This window comes from Garra rufa, chromosome 1 (genome assembly GCF_049309525.1).
Source record: "Garra rufa chromosome 1, GarRuf1.0, whole genome shotgun sequence".
NCBI classification, from domain to species: domain Eukaryota; kingdom Metazoa; phylum Chordata; class Actinopteri; order Cypriniformes; family Cyprinidae; genus Garra; species Garra rufa.
In genome coordinates, this window is record NC_133361.1 from 26,228,401 (window position 1) to 26,245,349 (window position 16,949).

At 37.2% G+C, this 16,949-nt stretch overlaps 1 protein-coding gene across 1 annotated transcript in view; it reads left to right on the forward strand.

The window, feature by feature from the left end:
* gmip (GEM interacting protein) overlaps positions 1 to 16,949 on the forward strand; it is a 30,384-nt gene that overhangs the window by 801 nt on the left and 12,634 nt on the right. The window contains exons 2-11 of the mRNA XM_073837998.1: positions 2,584 to 2,677; positions 4,005 to 4,095; positions 4,211 to 4,274; positions 8,247 to 8,372; positions 9,109 to 9,173; positions 10,513 to 10,620; positions 10,713 to 10,793; positions 10,872 to 11,033; positions 12,479 to 12,616; positions 13,439 to 13,629. Of these exons, the coding sequence (XP_073694099.1) occupies positions 2,584 to 2,677; positions 4,005 to 4,095; positions 4,211 to 4,274; positions 8,247 to 8,372; positions 9,109 to 9,173; positions 10,513 to 10,620; positions 10,713 to 10,793; positions 10,872 to 11,033; positions 12,479 to 12,616; positions 13,439 to 13,629 (1,120 nt within the window). The remainder of the gene's footprint in view (positions 1 to 2,583; positions 2,678 to 4,004; positions 4,096 to 4,210; positions 4,275 to 8,246; positions 8,373 to 9,108; positions 9,174 to 10,512; positions 10,621 to 10,712; positions 10,794 to 10,871; positions 11,034 to 12,478; positions 12,617 to 13,438; positions 13,630 to 16,949) is intronic.

Here is a 16,949-nt window from a genome sequence, read left to right on the forward strand (position 1 = left end):
CCGTTTGAATAATAAAACACTGTATAACAACTAACAGTGTAGAGTGTCAACTGACAGCATCACCGCAGTGCCATCCATGAGACGACTTTGACATCCGGTGGGTGATTTTTGTTAAACAAAATGGAGATGAGGAGGAAAATCTTAATCCATACAGCTGAACTAATCTCTTCATCAAAAACAAGTCCTTATTGTCCCTGTAGCAGTGCATGTTAGCAAACCTAGACAGGATGCGGTTGACCTAAATGGAGCATGTCAGAGAAAAAGAGAAAGAGAGATTGACTGTGACACTTTCTTTGTTAGTGCAGCATGATTGTGGCACATTGCATGTTTAGAGCCATATTTATAGCACTGCAGATGTGCATTTAAGGGTTAAGACAGTTCATGTGAAGTAAAAACTCTGAACTAATTTACATGTGCTTTAAAATATGCAATAAGTAATGATTTGTGCAAGGTGTACTATTATTGTGCAGATGAGTCTGGTTTACATTTGCTGCTTCATCTTTACTGCTTTTGCCACCAAATGTTTGTGTGAACTTCAGTTAGTGTGACTTCCTGTCCTGATGTCAAATGCACATTTAAGCGAGTCATTAATTGTTTTTTACTATACTTATAACTACTCATAAGTTCTAGTTACTGGAAGTGTTCACACACTGTTACACTGTGTTACCCATATTACATTATACTTTTTTTCATAGTATTGAAACATCAACAACGAAAAAGAAGCTACTGTAGTATAAAGGCCGTTACAGAAAAAACTGTCTATGGTTGAGGAATCGATTTTGTGGATAGGCTGTTCTTCAGAAAAGTCCTTCAGGTTCCACAAATTCTTTGGTTTTTCAGCATTTTTGTGGATTTGAACCCTCTCCAACAATGACTGTATGATTTTTCACACTGAGGACAACTGAGGGACTCATATGCAACTATTGCCCCAGAAGGAAACTCAATGCATTAAGAGCCAGGGGGTGAAAACTTTTGAATGAAATGAGGATGTGTGATTTTTTTCTTATTTTGCCTAAATATCATAATTTTTTCATTTAGCATTGCCCTTCAGAAAATACTTACATGTTTCCCAGAAGACAAAATAAGTCAACTTTATCATGATTTTCAAATTGAAAAAGTTTTCACCCCTCAGCTCTTAATGCATCGTGTTTCCTTCTGGAGCATCAGTGAGTGTTCGAACCTTCTGTAATAGTTGCACATGAGTCCCTCGGTTGGATGGGGATCTCAAAATCATACAGTCATTGTTGGAAAGGGTTCAAATATCAAATCACTAAAAAAACAGCTGTGAATCATTCAGGTAACAACACAGTATTAAGAATCAAGTGTATGTAAACTTTTAAACGGGGTCATTTTAATAAATTCAGCTATGACTCTCTCTTATGGACTATATGTAAATGTATTTTATGTGAAACTTCTTCTTTAGGTCAGTACTAAATAAAAAATAACATGCATTTTGTATGATCCCTCTTATTTTGGGAAAATAATTAACATTTTGCAGATGCTGCAAGGTGTATGTAAAATTTTGACTTCAACTGTGTGTAACTATAAAAAAAATTGAATGATTATTTTTTTTTAGTACATTTAATACAATATAGTACAGAAATACAATGCTAATATTTACATAAATTTGTTTATTTTTTATACATTTTCAACATATTTAAACTTAAAATCAGCATACTTTTATTTTGGCAGGTTGCTGGCAAGTAAGTGTGCTGCTAATTTTAGCGCTGCAAGTGAAGCACATCAGTGAATGAAAAGTCACAGCTTTGTGTTTTGCTCTTAAACAGGCGGCGCATAGGCTAGAAGATTGATGCTTTCAGAATGGAAATCTTATCCACTTTATATTTATAATAACCAGGTCTGGCTTCTCCTCTCATCCACGTCCAACTGTTTTTAGCTGTACAAACAGTTTATTTTGCTGCTTGATATTGTAAATTGGTGTGTCTTACCATATTATTTTAATGTATTATCTTAATTATGACCAGAACTGGGTAGATTACTTACAATTTGTAATCCAGATGACATGACATAAATTGTAGTCAGTAACGTAATCCGTTACATTATACTTTTTAGGTAATATAATCAGATTACATATGGATTACTTTTAGATTACTTTAGACTTAACTCGTTTATCACATTGATTTAAATATGATTATCTTGTACCATAATGATGTAAAAAAATGCAAAGAGTAAGAAAATATGTCCATTTATTGTAATTTACAACATGAAGTGCATTAAACATTATATTACATCAAGGTTTCCCAAACTAGGTTCGTAAAGGAACTGCAGGGGGTTTGTGAGTTTAATGAAAAGCTAACGATTAATTAAATCATTAAAAAATGTTATATGGCATACAAATCTATTCATTAAGCATATTAATATTATTATTATTGTAATGCCAGTCTTGGTCCTTGTGTGTGCTTTTCTTGTATCATGGGGGAGAAAAACATTAATAATGTCAATGATCCACAAGATGGACAAGCAGGTGCAGGCTCACCTATGCTTACTTTTATGAAATGAATGAAGATTCTTATTTAAAACCATTTTTATAATTCGATTTATAATCAAGTTCTTCTATTTCAGATGGTGGTACCCCAGTCCGGCACTCAGAAACCAAGCGTTACAGTGAGATATTACGGGATTTTGACGCTAGCTTGGATCTGTCATTATCATGCTCGTACGTAGACCTTTACACTTTGTTGTGAAATATCACTTTTAAAAAATATGTTTTAGTGCCACTTTTTTTTTTTTTTTAAATCTAAAATTACGAGATTAAAGTCATAATATTTTGATTAAAAAAGTCAACATTTGACTTTATTCTCAAAATATTTAGACTTTATTCTTGTAATTTTTATTTTATTCTCAAATATTCATTTTTTTTCTCAAAATATTACAACTTTATTCTCATAATTATTATATATAATATTTCAGCTTTATTCTCGTATTGCTACGACTTTATTCTCGTAATTTTGACTTTTTTCTCATAATATTTCGACTTATTCTTGTAATTTTTACTTTATTCTTAAAATAGTTTGACTTCATTCTCAAAATATTTTGTCTTTATCTTCATATTCTCAAAATATTTTGACTTTATTCTAGAAATGTTAACTTTATTCTCAAAATATTTTGAATTTAATCTCATAATTTTGACTTTATTCTTGTATTTTCTACTTTTTCCTCGAAATATTTTGAATTTATCCTCATAATTTTTACCTTATTCTCAAAATATTTCGACTTTTCTCATACTTATTTTCGTAAATTTGAGTTATTCCCAGAATATTTTGACTTTATTCTTGTATTGTTACGACTTTATTCTCATAATTTTCTTTATTCTCAAAATATTTTGACTTTATTCTCATATTGCTACAACTTTATTCTTGTAATTTTGACTTTTTTTTCAAAATATTTTGACTTCATTCTCCAAATATTTTGACTTTATCTTCATAATTTTGATTTTATTTTCTAAATATTTCTACTTAAACTATTTTGACTTTATCTTTATAATTTCAACTTTATTCTCAAAATATTTTGACTTTATTCTCAAAATATTTCGACAAACTATTTTGACTTTATCTTTATAATTTCGACTTTATTCTCAAAATATTTTGACTTTAATCTCAAAATATTTTGACTTTCTCGTAATTTTGACTTTATTCTCAAAATATTATGACTTTAATCTTAGAATTTTTTTAAGGTGACACTAAAACGTTGTCGTAAAAAGTTATGGTTCCAAAAGAGTTTTTTTTTTTTTTTTTTTTTTTGCAGTGATGCCATAGAAGAGCCATTTTGGGTTCTTAAAAGATCCATTTATTTCTGACTGTGAAGAGCGTTCTTTTTCCACTATAAAAATGTTCCATAAAGAAGGTTCTTCATGGAGCCATAGATGCCAATAAAGAACCTTTATTTTTAAGATTTGTTTGAATAAATTAAATATCGGCTCTATTTTGGCTTTGTGAGTACGCTTCATTTTTAATATCTTTGTGTCGGTTGATTTGATTTCTCAGGACTGTGGATGAGCTGCTCCTGGAAGACTCTCTGTCTTTAACAGACACTTCAGCAGACACCACACTGAACGCTGATCAGGACGATATTACAGTGAGACATGATTAATTAATTATTGTTCCCACTCTTTTTTCTCATATACTCATTTCTTGATGCTTTCTCTCTCAAGCAATGTGGTTTACTTTATTAAAAGCTGTGTGTTTTTCAGGGTGAAGATGTGGAGTCTTTGAAGATCTGTCATGAGGAGGAGGAAAAAGACGGAGCTGTAAATGGTAATTCTTTTTAAGATGATTTTGTATCTGTGTTGGCTTGCTGGACATTTGGATGAGGCCTAAAAGGGGTAAAAGAGTAATGAGATTTGCACAAACAGTTTGTTTGTACTCTCACAAATATTAGAATGAATATCATAAATTCAGGGTTCATAGTGGTTGATTGATTCAACTTGGTCTTCTGTTCATCATTTGGACATAGACAGCAATGACTGATATCTGAGAGATGCAAAGCAAAGCAAGAATGACTGATGAGGCCCGGAGGCATCATGTCATGCCACTAAATCTCTCTTCTTCAACCTGCGCTGTTTACATGTAATTAGCCACATGGACTAATTGCCCCTCGCTAACAAGATTAGCACCGGACGGGGGTTAGAGCGCAGATTAAAAGCGGCAGACAGCTGCTCTCTGTTTTTCCCGCTGATCCATCTCTCTGAAAACTGTAGAGAGATAGGATAGCAGAGGATTGCGTGTTAGCATTAGAACTGTAATCTTTATATAAAATTTGAGCTTGAAGAAATATATATACCATAGAAGAACCATTTTTGGTTCCACAAAGAACTATTCAGTCAAAAGTTCTTTGAAGAACCACCTCTTTCTTACCTTTTTAGAATCTGTAGAACCTTCTTTCGCACAAAGAACCTTTTGAGAAACAGAAAGATGTTAAAGGTTCTTTATGGAACCATTTAGACAAAGAAGGTTCTTCTATGGCATCGTGAAGCATCTTTATTTTTAACAATGTAGCTGTTTGCTAGCTGAGATTGGGGATTACGTTAACACTCTAAGTTTAAATAAAACATCCACACAGTGACCTTTGAGATGATACCTTGGCCTGTGCTCACAGAAGACGTCAGCTCCATTACTCACACCTGTGACAGACTGCAGTATCAACTATATATTCTTAGCCTAGTTCAGACCCCTACTGTGAGCTCTGATCAGCCTAATGGACTGACTAAGCAGAGACAATTCGTGACGTCTCTGGATAAAACTGTGAGTTTGTTGTCTTGTATCATATTAAACATCATATTAAATCATATAGTTCATTTTAAATCGTTAATTAACAAATGGATAGATTGACTAGCGTATGTGATTTAATCTCACAAAGCGGTAATGACAATGAGATTTTTTTCACGTAACGGTAATGACAATGAGATTTTTTTCACGGAACGGCAATTACAATGAGATTTTTACACGTAACGGTAATGACAATGAGATTTTTTTTCACGGAACGGCAATTACAATGAGATTTTTACACGTAACGGTAATGACAATGAGATTTTTTTTCACGGAACGGCAATTACAATGAGATTTTTACACGTAACGGTAATGACAATGAGATTTTTTTCATGGAACGGCAATTACAATGAGATTTTTACACGTAACGGTAATGACAATGAGATTTTTTTCACGGAACGGCAATTACAATGAGATTTTTACACGTAACGGTAATGACAATGAGATTTTTTTCACGGAACGGCAATTACAATGAGATTTTTACACGTAACGGTAATGACAATGAGATTTTTTTCACGGAACGGCAATTACAATGAGATTTTTACACGTAACGGTAATGACAATGAGATTTTTACAAGTAACGGTAATGACAATGAGATTTTTTTCACGTAACGGTAATGACAATGAGATTTTTTTCACGGAACGGCAATTACAATGAGATTTTTACAAGTAACGGTAATGACAATGAGATTTTTACAAGTAACGGTAATGACAATGAGATTTTTTTCACGTAACGGTAATGACAATGAGATTTTTTTCACGGAACGGCAATTACAATGAGATTTTTACACGTAACGGTAATGACAATGAGATTTTTTTTCACGGAACGGCAATTACAATGAGATTTTTACACGTAACGGTAATGACAATGAGATTTTTTTTCACGGAACGGCAATTACAATGAGATTTTTACACGTAACGGTAATGACAATGAGATTTTTTTCATGGAACGGCAATTACAATGAGATTTTTACACGTAACGGTAATGACAATGAGATTTTTTTCACGGAACGGCAATTACAATGAGATTTTTACACGTAACGGTAATGACAATGAGATTTTTTTCACGGAACGGCAATTACAATGAGATTTTTACACGTAACGGTAATGACAATGAGATTTTTTTCACGGAACGGCAATTACAATGAGATTTTTACACGTAACGGTAATGACAATGAGATTTTTTTCACGGAACGGCAATTACAATGAGATTTTTACAAGTAACGGTAATGACAATGAGATTTTTACAAGTAACGGTAATGACAATGAGATTTTTTTCACGTAACGGTAATGACAATGAGATTTTTACAAGTAACGGTAATGACAATGAGATTTTTTTCACGTAACGGTAATGACAATGAGATTTTTTTCACGGAACGGCAATTACAATGAGATTTTTACAAGTAACGGTAATGACAATGAGATTTTTTTCACGTAACGGTAATGACAATGAGATTTTTTTCACGGAACGGCAATTACAATGAGATTTTTACACGTAACGGTAATGACAATGAGATTTTTACAAGTAACGGTAATGACAATGAGATTTTTTTCACGTAACGGTAATGACAATGAGATTTTTTTCACGGAACGGCAATTACAATGAGATTTTTACAAGTAACGGTAATGACAATGAGATTTTTACAAGTAACGGTAATGACAATGAGATTTTTTTCACGTAACGGTAATGACAATGAGATTTTTACAAGTAACGGTAATGACAATGAGATTTTTACAAGTAACGGTAATGACAATGAGATTTTTTTCACGGAACGGCAATGGTAATGAGATTTTTTTCACATCATGGTAATGAGAATAAGCTTTTTATACATCACAGTAATTTGAATGAGCTTTTTTCGCAATTTTGGTAATGACAATGAGACTTTTTACATTGCTGTAACAAGAATTTGATTAATTCCAAATCATGGTAATGAGAATGAGATTTTTCACATTGTAGTAATGAGAATTAATTTGATTAATTACACATCATGGTAATAAGAATGAAATTTTTGAACATTAAGGTATTGACAATAAGATTTTCACATTAAAATAATGATTTTTTTTTTTTTTTCACAATATTAGATCAATTAGATTTTTTATGCATCATGGTAATGAGACTTAGATGTTATTGTATTGGCAGTGTCACAATACAATTTCTTTTACACCTGTTTTAAAAAAAAATGCTGAATTGTTTGTACCGATATCTTTATATCAGGAAGTCAACCCCACCCTAATCTAAAGACCACCAGTCTACAGTCTGCTACTGGTTTGGATTATTTCCCCTATCTACGCCAAACATGCAAACATTCAAATGTTTCAACATGACAAGACAGAAAGTATGTCAGGATAGAAGTTGGATAGAGACATTCCAACACAAATTGGAGGGATGATGGAGAAAATTCATGTTCTTAGTTCTGATGTTTTGATCAGATCAGATTTGTAGCATTTAATGGACGGGGAGGAGACAGCAGACAGAGGGAGGGTGAACTGTCTCAGTCTCTGTGAAATCCTCACGCACTCACTGCTGAGTCCTAAACCCTCATGGACACTACTGAGCAAGCTCAGGAGTTGCCTATACACACGTTTTGCATGGATATTGAATTGCCAATCCGGAATATTGCGCCGGAGAGTTGCAGGGATTCGACTTTTCCCTTAGACTATCATCGATGTTATGATTCGGTGTTTGTTTACGGCATTAGCAGACGTTTGGAGAATGATGCCTTGCTGCGTTGTTTTTAACAACTAAGTTGTGGTTTTGCAATGGCAATTTTGAGCATCTCAGTGTTTTCCAAAGCTTTGCCTTTACTTCCTTTGAAGATACAGGAGATTTATCCTGTAAAGTAACAGCCAAGAGGATCTTTAAAGCTGGTTGAGGACAAGCCTCTGTCAGTCCCAAGCTGGGTTTAGCTTACAGAGTAAGGCATGCACACGATCCATTGATGCTGATGTATTCCCCCTCAGCCCAGGATGCCGACCTGTCCCTGTGTCGCTGCGAGGGTGGCGTGGAGCTTGCCCTGCAATACGCCAAAATGTGGTGCCGTTATGCCAAAGACCTGCTGACCTGGATGGACAAAAGAATCAGCCTGGGTGAGTGTTTTAAATTTAGTCTTTGATTACATGAACTTCTCAAATAGTCATAGAGGAACATGCATCCACTAACTATCAGAAAAAAATAGAGAACTTAAATTAGACTTGTTATTTGATGTTCTGACACATTATGCTTATGTTAGATTTGTTTGCAACTAATTATAGGTAATTTTGCCCTGGACGAGCATCCTTCCTGGAAACAGAATCAGAGTCTAAAATTGGATCTCTGAGAGTGTATGTGTTGAGGAACACCTGTAATAGGATGAAGTAATCTTTAACACGTCGTCTCTCATAGCACCCTCTAGTGGGAGGTTACTTTAAGTGTTTAATGTCACCCAATACTGAGAGAAACTACAGAAAATACAGATTATATATAGCCAGAGCAATAAGAGATAGTACTTAAGCTCAAAAAATGAAACCAAGCCAAGGTCAGGCGTCAATAATAATGAACGAACAGAACAGGGAAAGCATACACATTACCACTGTAATACATGAGTCAATGTGGTATTCCTGGAATCAGTGAATATCCTATTTTCCATTGAGCTGTAATGCTAATGGGTTATGGCCCGATACAGTTACGTCACCTCACAGTTGTATTGATATTTTCAAACACTCTGTTTATCAATGCAGATGTAAACTATTTCTGTCGGTCAATCGTATTTTCCATTCACCTCTTTCTTCTGCCATTATGATTCGGAGAATTATGAATTATGAAAATCATGTTGTTTGTTTACAGAGCAAGAGTTTGCAAAGAGTATTATGAGAGCGGCAGATGCAGCCAAGTCATGTGTTGCTCAACAGGTAAAAATGTGTGTGTGTGTCTGCGTGTTTATGTAAAACGTGTAGAGTTTCTTCATCTATTTTTCAATGTGAACTTTTACAAAATTCTTTAAAACACACATTTTTTACTACATGAATATAACATTTAAAAACAGTTGGGAATAGAAATTGCTCACTCTTTTGTATTGCTAAGGCAGATTTAATAGTTAGAATGCTATATATGTATATACTAAATACACACAATTGTTATATTACTATTAATATTTTAAGTCAAGTGATTTTGCTTTTATAACTTGACTTCTTTCAGACTAGTGACTAAAGCATCCAAAATAGACATTCAAGTTTTTTTATTTTATTAAATTCATCTATGTGCTTCTGTAGATAATAATACTTATTTATTTTTTTTCAAAATAAGTTTTTTCTCCTGCACTGAGCCTGAAATCTCCACTTACATAATCAAATTTTAGTTTTATTCCTTTATCTACATTCTGAAGAGTTTTTTTTGCCATACATAATTCGCTTGATTTATATTTTAATTCTATTCCTAAAAACATTGTGAAAATAGAAAAAGGATCCACCATGTTACATTTTTTAACTCTTAGATATCAACAAGATGAATCAAGAATTATCTGGCTTTATCGAGTGTTTAGTTTTCTGAAAATTTGTGTTTTTGTAATTAGTGTCTACTCATTCGCTTATTTAAACATATTTTTTCTAAAAACTTGTAATACAAAACAATCGAAACAATTCCCCTTTGTATAATTCACAATTGAAATAATTAACATTGATTTCTTCAAATTACATTTTAATTCTAAGCACTTATTCCAAGCATTTCACTGACAATATTGTCTCTTTGGTTAACAAAAAATATATACACAAAAATTCTTCATACAGTGGTCTCCTAGTAAAATGATTCAGACACTTTGACATGTGTTTTTTCTTTAATTGCTAATGTGACCTTTTTACACCACAGACTGAACAAAATTAAGCATTGCTTGGTAATTGGTCAGCAAAGTATTGATAGTGTTAATATTGTCGTACTAGCAGTTGTTTGAATAAATTTTGGTTAATTGTAATCCATTACATACCTTTCTATCAAAGTTATCTGACTTTATCAATATAAATTTGTTCTGACACAGTATGTTGACACAGAATTCTTGTCATATTTTATTACCATTTTCTAAACTGTAGTGAATAAACTATGGTAATGTGAGAAATTTTAAAGGTACATACATAGATATTTAATAAAACCCTGGTATCCCTTAACAAAAACAAGTGAAAAATATCAGTTGTCCTGTTGCGTATGAAACTTGATGTTTTTTGGTCAGCCTTCATGCATGTGTTTGGATGCACTCCACAGGACATGATGCCTCTGCAGAACATCTACACTCAAACGCTGGACCATGATATCAAAAGCAGCACATCGGCCAAACAAACTGCTGAACTCATTCAACAGCGCTGCTACCAGGTGCTCCATCCATCCGACAATGTTTATAACAAATGCAAGAAATCTGAAACATATAATATGTAACTTGTGGGCTTTTGCTATCTATCTCACAGGCACTCTCAGCCAAGAGGAATGAAATTGACAAGTGGCGACGGGAATTCAAAGAACAGTGGTCAAAAGAGCAGAAGAGGATGGTCAGTGTTTGATAATATATGCATATTTATTGTGGTCAGCTTTTCTGGTAATGTGACTGATAATGTTATGTGCATTAGAATGATGCAGTGTCTGCACTGAAGAGAGCAAGACAGCAATACCAGCAGCGCTGTGAGGAGCTGGAGAAGGCCAAAGCCATGACGGCAAAAGCTGAAGAGGATACAGGGGGTTACAAGACCCTGGACAAGAGGAGGAAGTCCAGAGATGACGCACAAACTAAGGTCATCTTGAGTATATGGCTTGTTCAAATCAACACAAAAGTACTTAACCAATAGGCTTTCTCTATAAAATTACTGTCTCAAGACATCAAGACAATTTCAAGCAAATATACTGCAAACAAAATATTTATGTGAGATTGTTGCTATATGTGATACAGTGGTGTGAAAAAGTGTTGGCCCCCTTTCTGTTTTTTTTGTTTGTTTGTTTGTTTTTTGCATGTTTGTCACACTTTAATATTTCAGATCATCAAACAAATTTAAATATTATTTAAAGATAACACAAGTAAACACAACATGCAGTTTTTAAAAGAAGGGGTTCAGTTCAGTTTCTCTAGCCAAACCCAGGCCTGATTACTGCCACACCTGCAATCAAGAAATCACTTAAATAGGACCTGCCTGACAAAGTGAAGTAGACCAAAAGATCCTCAAAAGCTACACATCATGTTGAGATCCAAAGAAATTCGGGAACAAATGAGAAAGAAAGTAATTGAGATCTATCAGTCTGAAAAAGGCTCAAAAGCCATTTCTAAAGCTTTGGGACTCCAGCGAACCACAGTGAGAGCCATTATCCACAAATGGCCAAAACATGGAACAGGGATGAACCTTCCCAGGACTGGCCGGCCGACCAAAATATCCCCAAGAGCGCAGCGACGACTCATCCAAAAGGTCACAAAAGACCCCACAATAACATCTAAAGAACTGCAGGCCTCTCTTGCCTCAGTTAAGGTCAGTGTTAATGACTCCACCATAAGAAGGAGACTGGGCAAAAATGGCCTACATGACAGAGTTCCAAGACGAAAACCGCTGCTGAGCAAAAAGAACATAAAGGCTCGTCTCAGTTTTGCCAGAAAACATCTTGATGATCCCCAAGACTTTTGGGAAAATACTCTGTGGACTGAAGAGACAAAAGTTGAACTTTTTGGAAGGCGTGTGTCCCATTACATCTGGCGTAAAAGTAACACAGCATTTCAGAAATAACATCATACCAACAGTAAAATATGGTGGTGGTAATGTGATGGTCTGAGGCTGTTTTTCTGTTGTTTTGTTTTTCAATTCACTGACTTTTTTTCTGACTTAAGTTAAAGGGTTGGATCTCTTCATTTTGAACTCTCAAAATGCATTAGATATAATAATTAAACTTTAAATATTGCAATAAACATTGTATCATGGACTTCATATCGCGATATTATCGCATTGTGAGATTTTGATATCATTATATCTCTAGAGATTATAAAATGTTTTTGCTTAATGAATCAAATATGTTAATTTTGGGGGGGGGGAAATGCTAGAAAGTATATTGTTATAGTAAGTGTATTTAAAATACAACCTAAACATTTCAGTGATACTATTTATGAGTATTTCTTCAGATAACCAAACAGGTAAATGTGTTATGTCAGTTATCATCTCCTCACTATGATATTTATCACTGTGCTTTGCTACTGCTACAGGTTACAGAGACTGAGATGCTGTACAGGCAGTGTGTGTGTGAAGCAAACAACCATCAGAAAGAGCTGGAGAAGGTGAAACGCAAAATCATAGTCCACATTCGCAAGCTCATCTGTCAAGGAGACACTGTGCTAAAAGAGGTTGGTTCACCCTTAGAGACACCTTAAAAATAATCATCAACATACAAGACTTCCATATTGTCAGGGGTGCGTGCAGGAGTAGACGAGACGAAAGACAATATTTACAAAGTACAATATATTTAATATAAATCTCCGAATGGAACAAGGCAGGAACATACACACACATCTAGTTCACAAAAGGACCGACAGGGAACTGAAATAAAAGACAGACTTTTAAAGACAGACTAATCAACAAACACAGGTGACACAGATGACTAATAATTACAAGGACAGGTGCAGGGAATCACAATGACGAAGGGCTAAACCAAATGACAGATCAACGGGGGGAAGACAAATGGGCAAAACCAATGACAAGACAGACAGAACTGTGACACATATATAGAGGCTGAAATATTAAGTAACCACACAGAATACTCTAGTAATTGCATAGTGACAAACTTTTGTACAGGAAAAGTGTGACCCTGGACCACAAAACCAATCATAAGGGTCGATTTTAAAATTGTGATTTGTTATTGTTTGTTATAATAGGACAATATTTGGCCGGGATACGACTATTTGAAATCAAAAATTAAGTTTTGATATATTTATGGTAGGAAATGTACAAAATATCTTCATGGAATGTGATCTTTACTTAATATCCTGATTTTTGGCATTAAAACAATTGATCATTTTGACCCATACAATGTATTTTTGGCTATTGTTACAAATATACCCGTGCTACTTAAGACTGGCTTTGTGGTTCATTTGGCTTTGTGGTTCATTACTTCATTTACATTCGTACATAGATTCTTGATTAAAGTCTCTGTCTTATTCTTTTGTCAGGCAACGGTGAACATGTTTTATTTCCAGCGGCAGCATACTGAGTCGGTTCCTCTGGCCTACCAAAACTTAGAGCTGACCTGCAGGCCTTGTGAACCAGGTGAACCCTACCTGCACTACATCCTGGGAAAGCACCTGCCCGAACAACCTCTCCAGAACTTCATGTTTCAGGAGTTTATCCCTCAAAACAAGAGGTGAGGAGGATACACAAGACTAACTTATAAGTTGCAGGAAGTCAGTGGGATTTGTACTATTTTTTTACTTAAGAAATGAATGCTTTCATTAAGAAAAGACGTGCTAAATTAAAAATGTAATTACAAAACAGTTATTTTAAATGCTAATGTTTCACAATCTTATAGTTTGTACCCTATTTTTATTCAGACTAAAGCTGCCTAAAATGGAATTTCTGTCATTAATTACTCTCCCTCATGTTGTTTCAAACCTATAAGACCTTTCTTTGTTCATCTTTGGAACACAAATTAAGGTATTTTTCATGAAATCCGACAGCTTTCTGATGCATAGACAGCAACACAACTAACACTTTCAAAGCCCAGAAAGGTAGTAAGGACATTGTTAAAATAGTCCATGTGACATCAGTGGTTCAACCCTAATTTTATGAAGCTACGAGAATACATTCTGTGCGCAAAGAAAACAAGAATAAATTCTTTATTCAGCAATTTATTAATTCTGTTGATGTCCTTACTACCTTTTTGGGCCTTGAACTTGTCAGTTGTGTTGCTGTCTATGCAGGGTCAGAAAGCTCTCACATTTCTTCAAAAATATCTTAATTTGTGTTCCCGAAGATAAACAAAGATCTTACGGGTTTGGAACGACATGAGGTTGTGTAGTTAATGACAGAATTTTCATTTTTGGGTAATCCTATCTACTCTCATCACACAGCTAGTGTTATCCATGAACATGCAAACATACACTTGTTTTGTGTTTGCTTTTTGTCTTTTCTTTCTTTTTTAATTTGCTCGGTTTCTCACAGTAACAGGCATCAGCTTCACTTTCATGACTGCATGAATCAGTTGCTAAAGTCCAGCGAAGCCTATTTTGACCAGAACTGAATTGCTGTAATCTCAGACTCAAGCTCTTCAGGTGCAACCACATTATTTGTGACCCTGGACCACAAAACCAGTCATAAGCTGAATAAATAAGCTTTCATTGATGTATTGTTTGTTAGGATAGGACAATATTTGTCTGAGATACAACTATGTGAAAATCTGGAATCTCAGGGTGCAAAAAATAGCCTGGGTTTTCCCATGCTGCCTTATTCACTACAGATTACTGTCAGGGATTTGCCGTGTCGTGTCCGGTGTAGACACGGTGTTAGGCAATGGGGCTTAGCGAGACCCCAGTCATTATGGTTATCTCGCCATTAATCGCCCTAATAGAGGACCAGGTACATACTGTCACAGTTCTGTCTGTCTTGTCATTGGTTTTTCCCATTTGTCTTCCCCCCGTTGATCTGTCATTTGGTTTAGCCCTCGTCACCGTCATCTGTAACACCTGTGTTTTATTATCAGTCATCCATGTCACCTGTGTATCTTGATTAGTTTGTCTTTAAGAGTCTGTCTTTGAGTTCAGTGTATTGTCGGTCCTTAACGTTTGATGTGTGTGAAAGCTCTTCGTGTTCCTGCCTTGTTCCTCTTGGAGAATTATATTAAATATATTGTATTTGTGAATATCGTCTCTCGTCTCGTCTAGTCCTGCATACACCCATGACAGAAGGACCGACCTAAACAGTTCCTCAGCGTGTTTCCCCTGCTTTATTTTTCGTTTTTCTCAGTGTTTATTTTTTGGTTTTTATCATGGACCCTGCTGTGAGCATCATTCTCCTGGAGCAGGGGGATCGCTCTCTCGAGGACTACACCAGAGACTTTGTCCACCTCGTGCCTTACACGCACTACCCGGACTACTGCCTCTGTACCTTCTTCCGTAAGGGACTGAACAACACCATCAAGAGGCAGTTGTCCGGGGAAGGTCCTCGAGAGAGCATCGCTGATTTCATCGTGTGGGTGCTGGTGTCCAGCAGATCTTCGTCGAACGCGGAGGACGACACCAGCCCCACACCTGACCCAGAACCCAGCCCAACATCACCCCGACAAGCGGAGTTGCAGCCCGAGCCCACCGACGATGGAGAGCCAGAGCCGAGAGCGACAGAGCCAGAGCTGGACCCATCGGACCAGGTGCGAGAGCCGACTGCAACATCCGTGACGGTGGAGTATGACGTGGAGCTAGAGAGGGCTACAGAGAGCCCTGCCCACTGCACCACCGCTGAGGGTGAGCTTGGATCTATTTCTGGGGATTTAATAGACTTCTTCTCGGATCTTGCCCAAGATAACTCTGGTAACTTAATTGACTTTGATATGGAAATATCCGTCTGTCCTGTCTGCCCGGAATTCCCACCCACCCACCCTCTGTCATCTGATGCCATGTTTGTCTGGCCGCCGCTGTCCCCTGACAGCCCCTCAGCTCACCCTCAGCCCACCACCTGTGCAGTGGGCTCGCCGCGGGACTGCCAGCTTCCATCGGCGTCTCGGCTGGAGGATCCCTCAGCTCCGCCTCCAGCCTCCGAGTCCTGGACTCCGCCTCGGCCCTTCGACCCCGCGGTTCCACCACGGCTCTCGATGCCCTCCTCTACACCGTCACCCGTCGATCCACCAGCTCCACCGGGCTCCATCGTCTTTCCGGCTCCGCCCTGGTCAGTCGTCACCCCATCGGCTCCTCAGGACTCTGCTCCTCCGGCTGTGCCTCGTCGCGCCGTCCCACCGGCTCCTTGGGACTCCTCCTTCCTGCGGGCACAGCCTCCATCCTCTGTCGCTCCGGCTCCGCCGCGGATCTCCGGGACTCCGCCTCCGCCTCGGGCGCCAGAGCCTGTTCCACCTTGGCCCTCCGGATCCTCGGCGTCACCCCGGATCATCGGCTCTCCGTCTCCGCCTCGGGCTCCTCCTCCATCTGCTCCGCCTCTGTCGGTCGGCCCCATGGAGTCGGCGGTCCTCCCTCCACCATGGCTCCTCCCTCCGTCGGCTCCACCGTGGGCCGTCATCATGGCTGTGGTCTGGGTCCTGTGGATTTCCTCCTGCTTCAGGTCCCTCCTGTGTCTTCCCTGGCTCCTCCCTCCGTCGTCGCCCCCATGGACTGTCTTCTGTGTTACCTGGACTTTTGTTCCGGTCCTCCTCCGGGGGTTGCGTCCTCCGCCGGAGCCCCCTCCCTCATTGACTTTGGTTTCCTTGTTTTCCTCCCCTCTCGTTTTTTCGTTTTTTCTACGGCGCGAGGACGCGCCTTTCCGGAGGGGGGCGTAATGTCACAGTTCTGTCTGTCTTGTCATTGGTTTTTCCCATTTGTCTTCCCCCCCGTTGATCTGTCATTTGGTTTAGCCCTCGTCACCGTCATCTGTAACACCTGTGTTTTATTATCAGTCATCCATGTCACCTGTGTATCTTGATTAGTTTGTCTTTAAGAGTCTGTCTTTGAGTTCAGTGTATTGTCGGTCCTTAACGTTTGATGT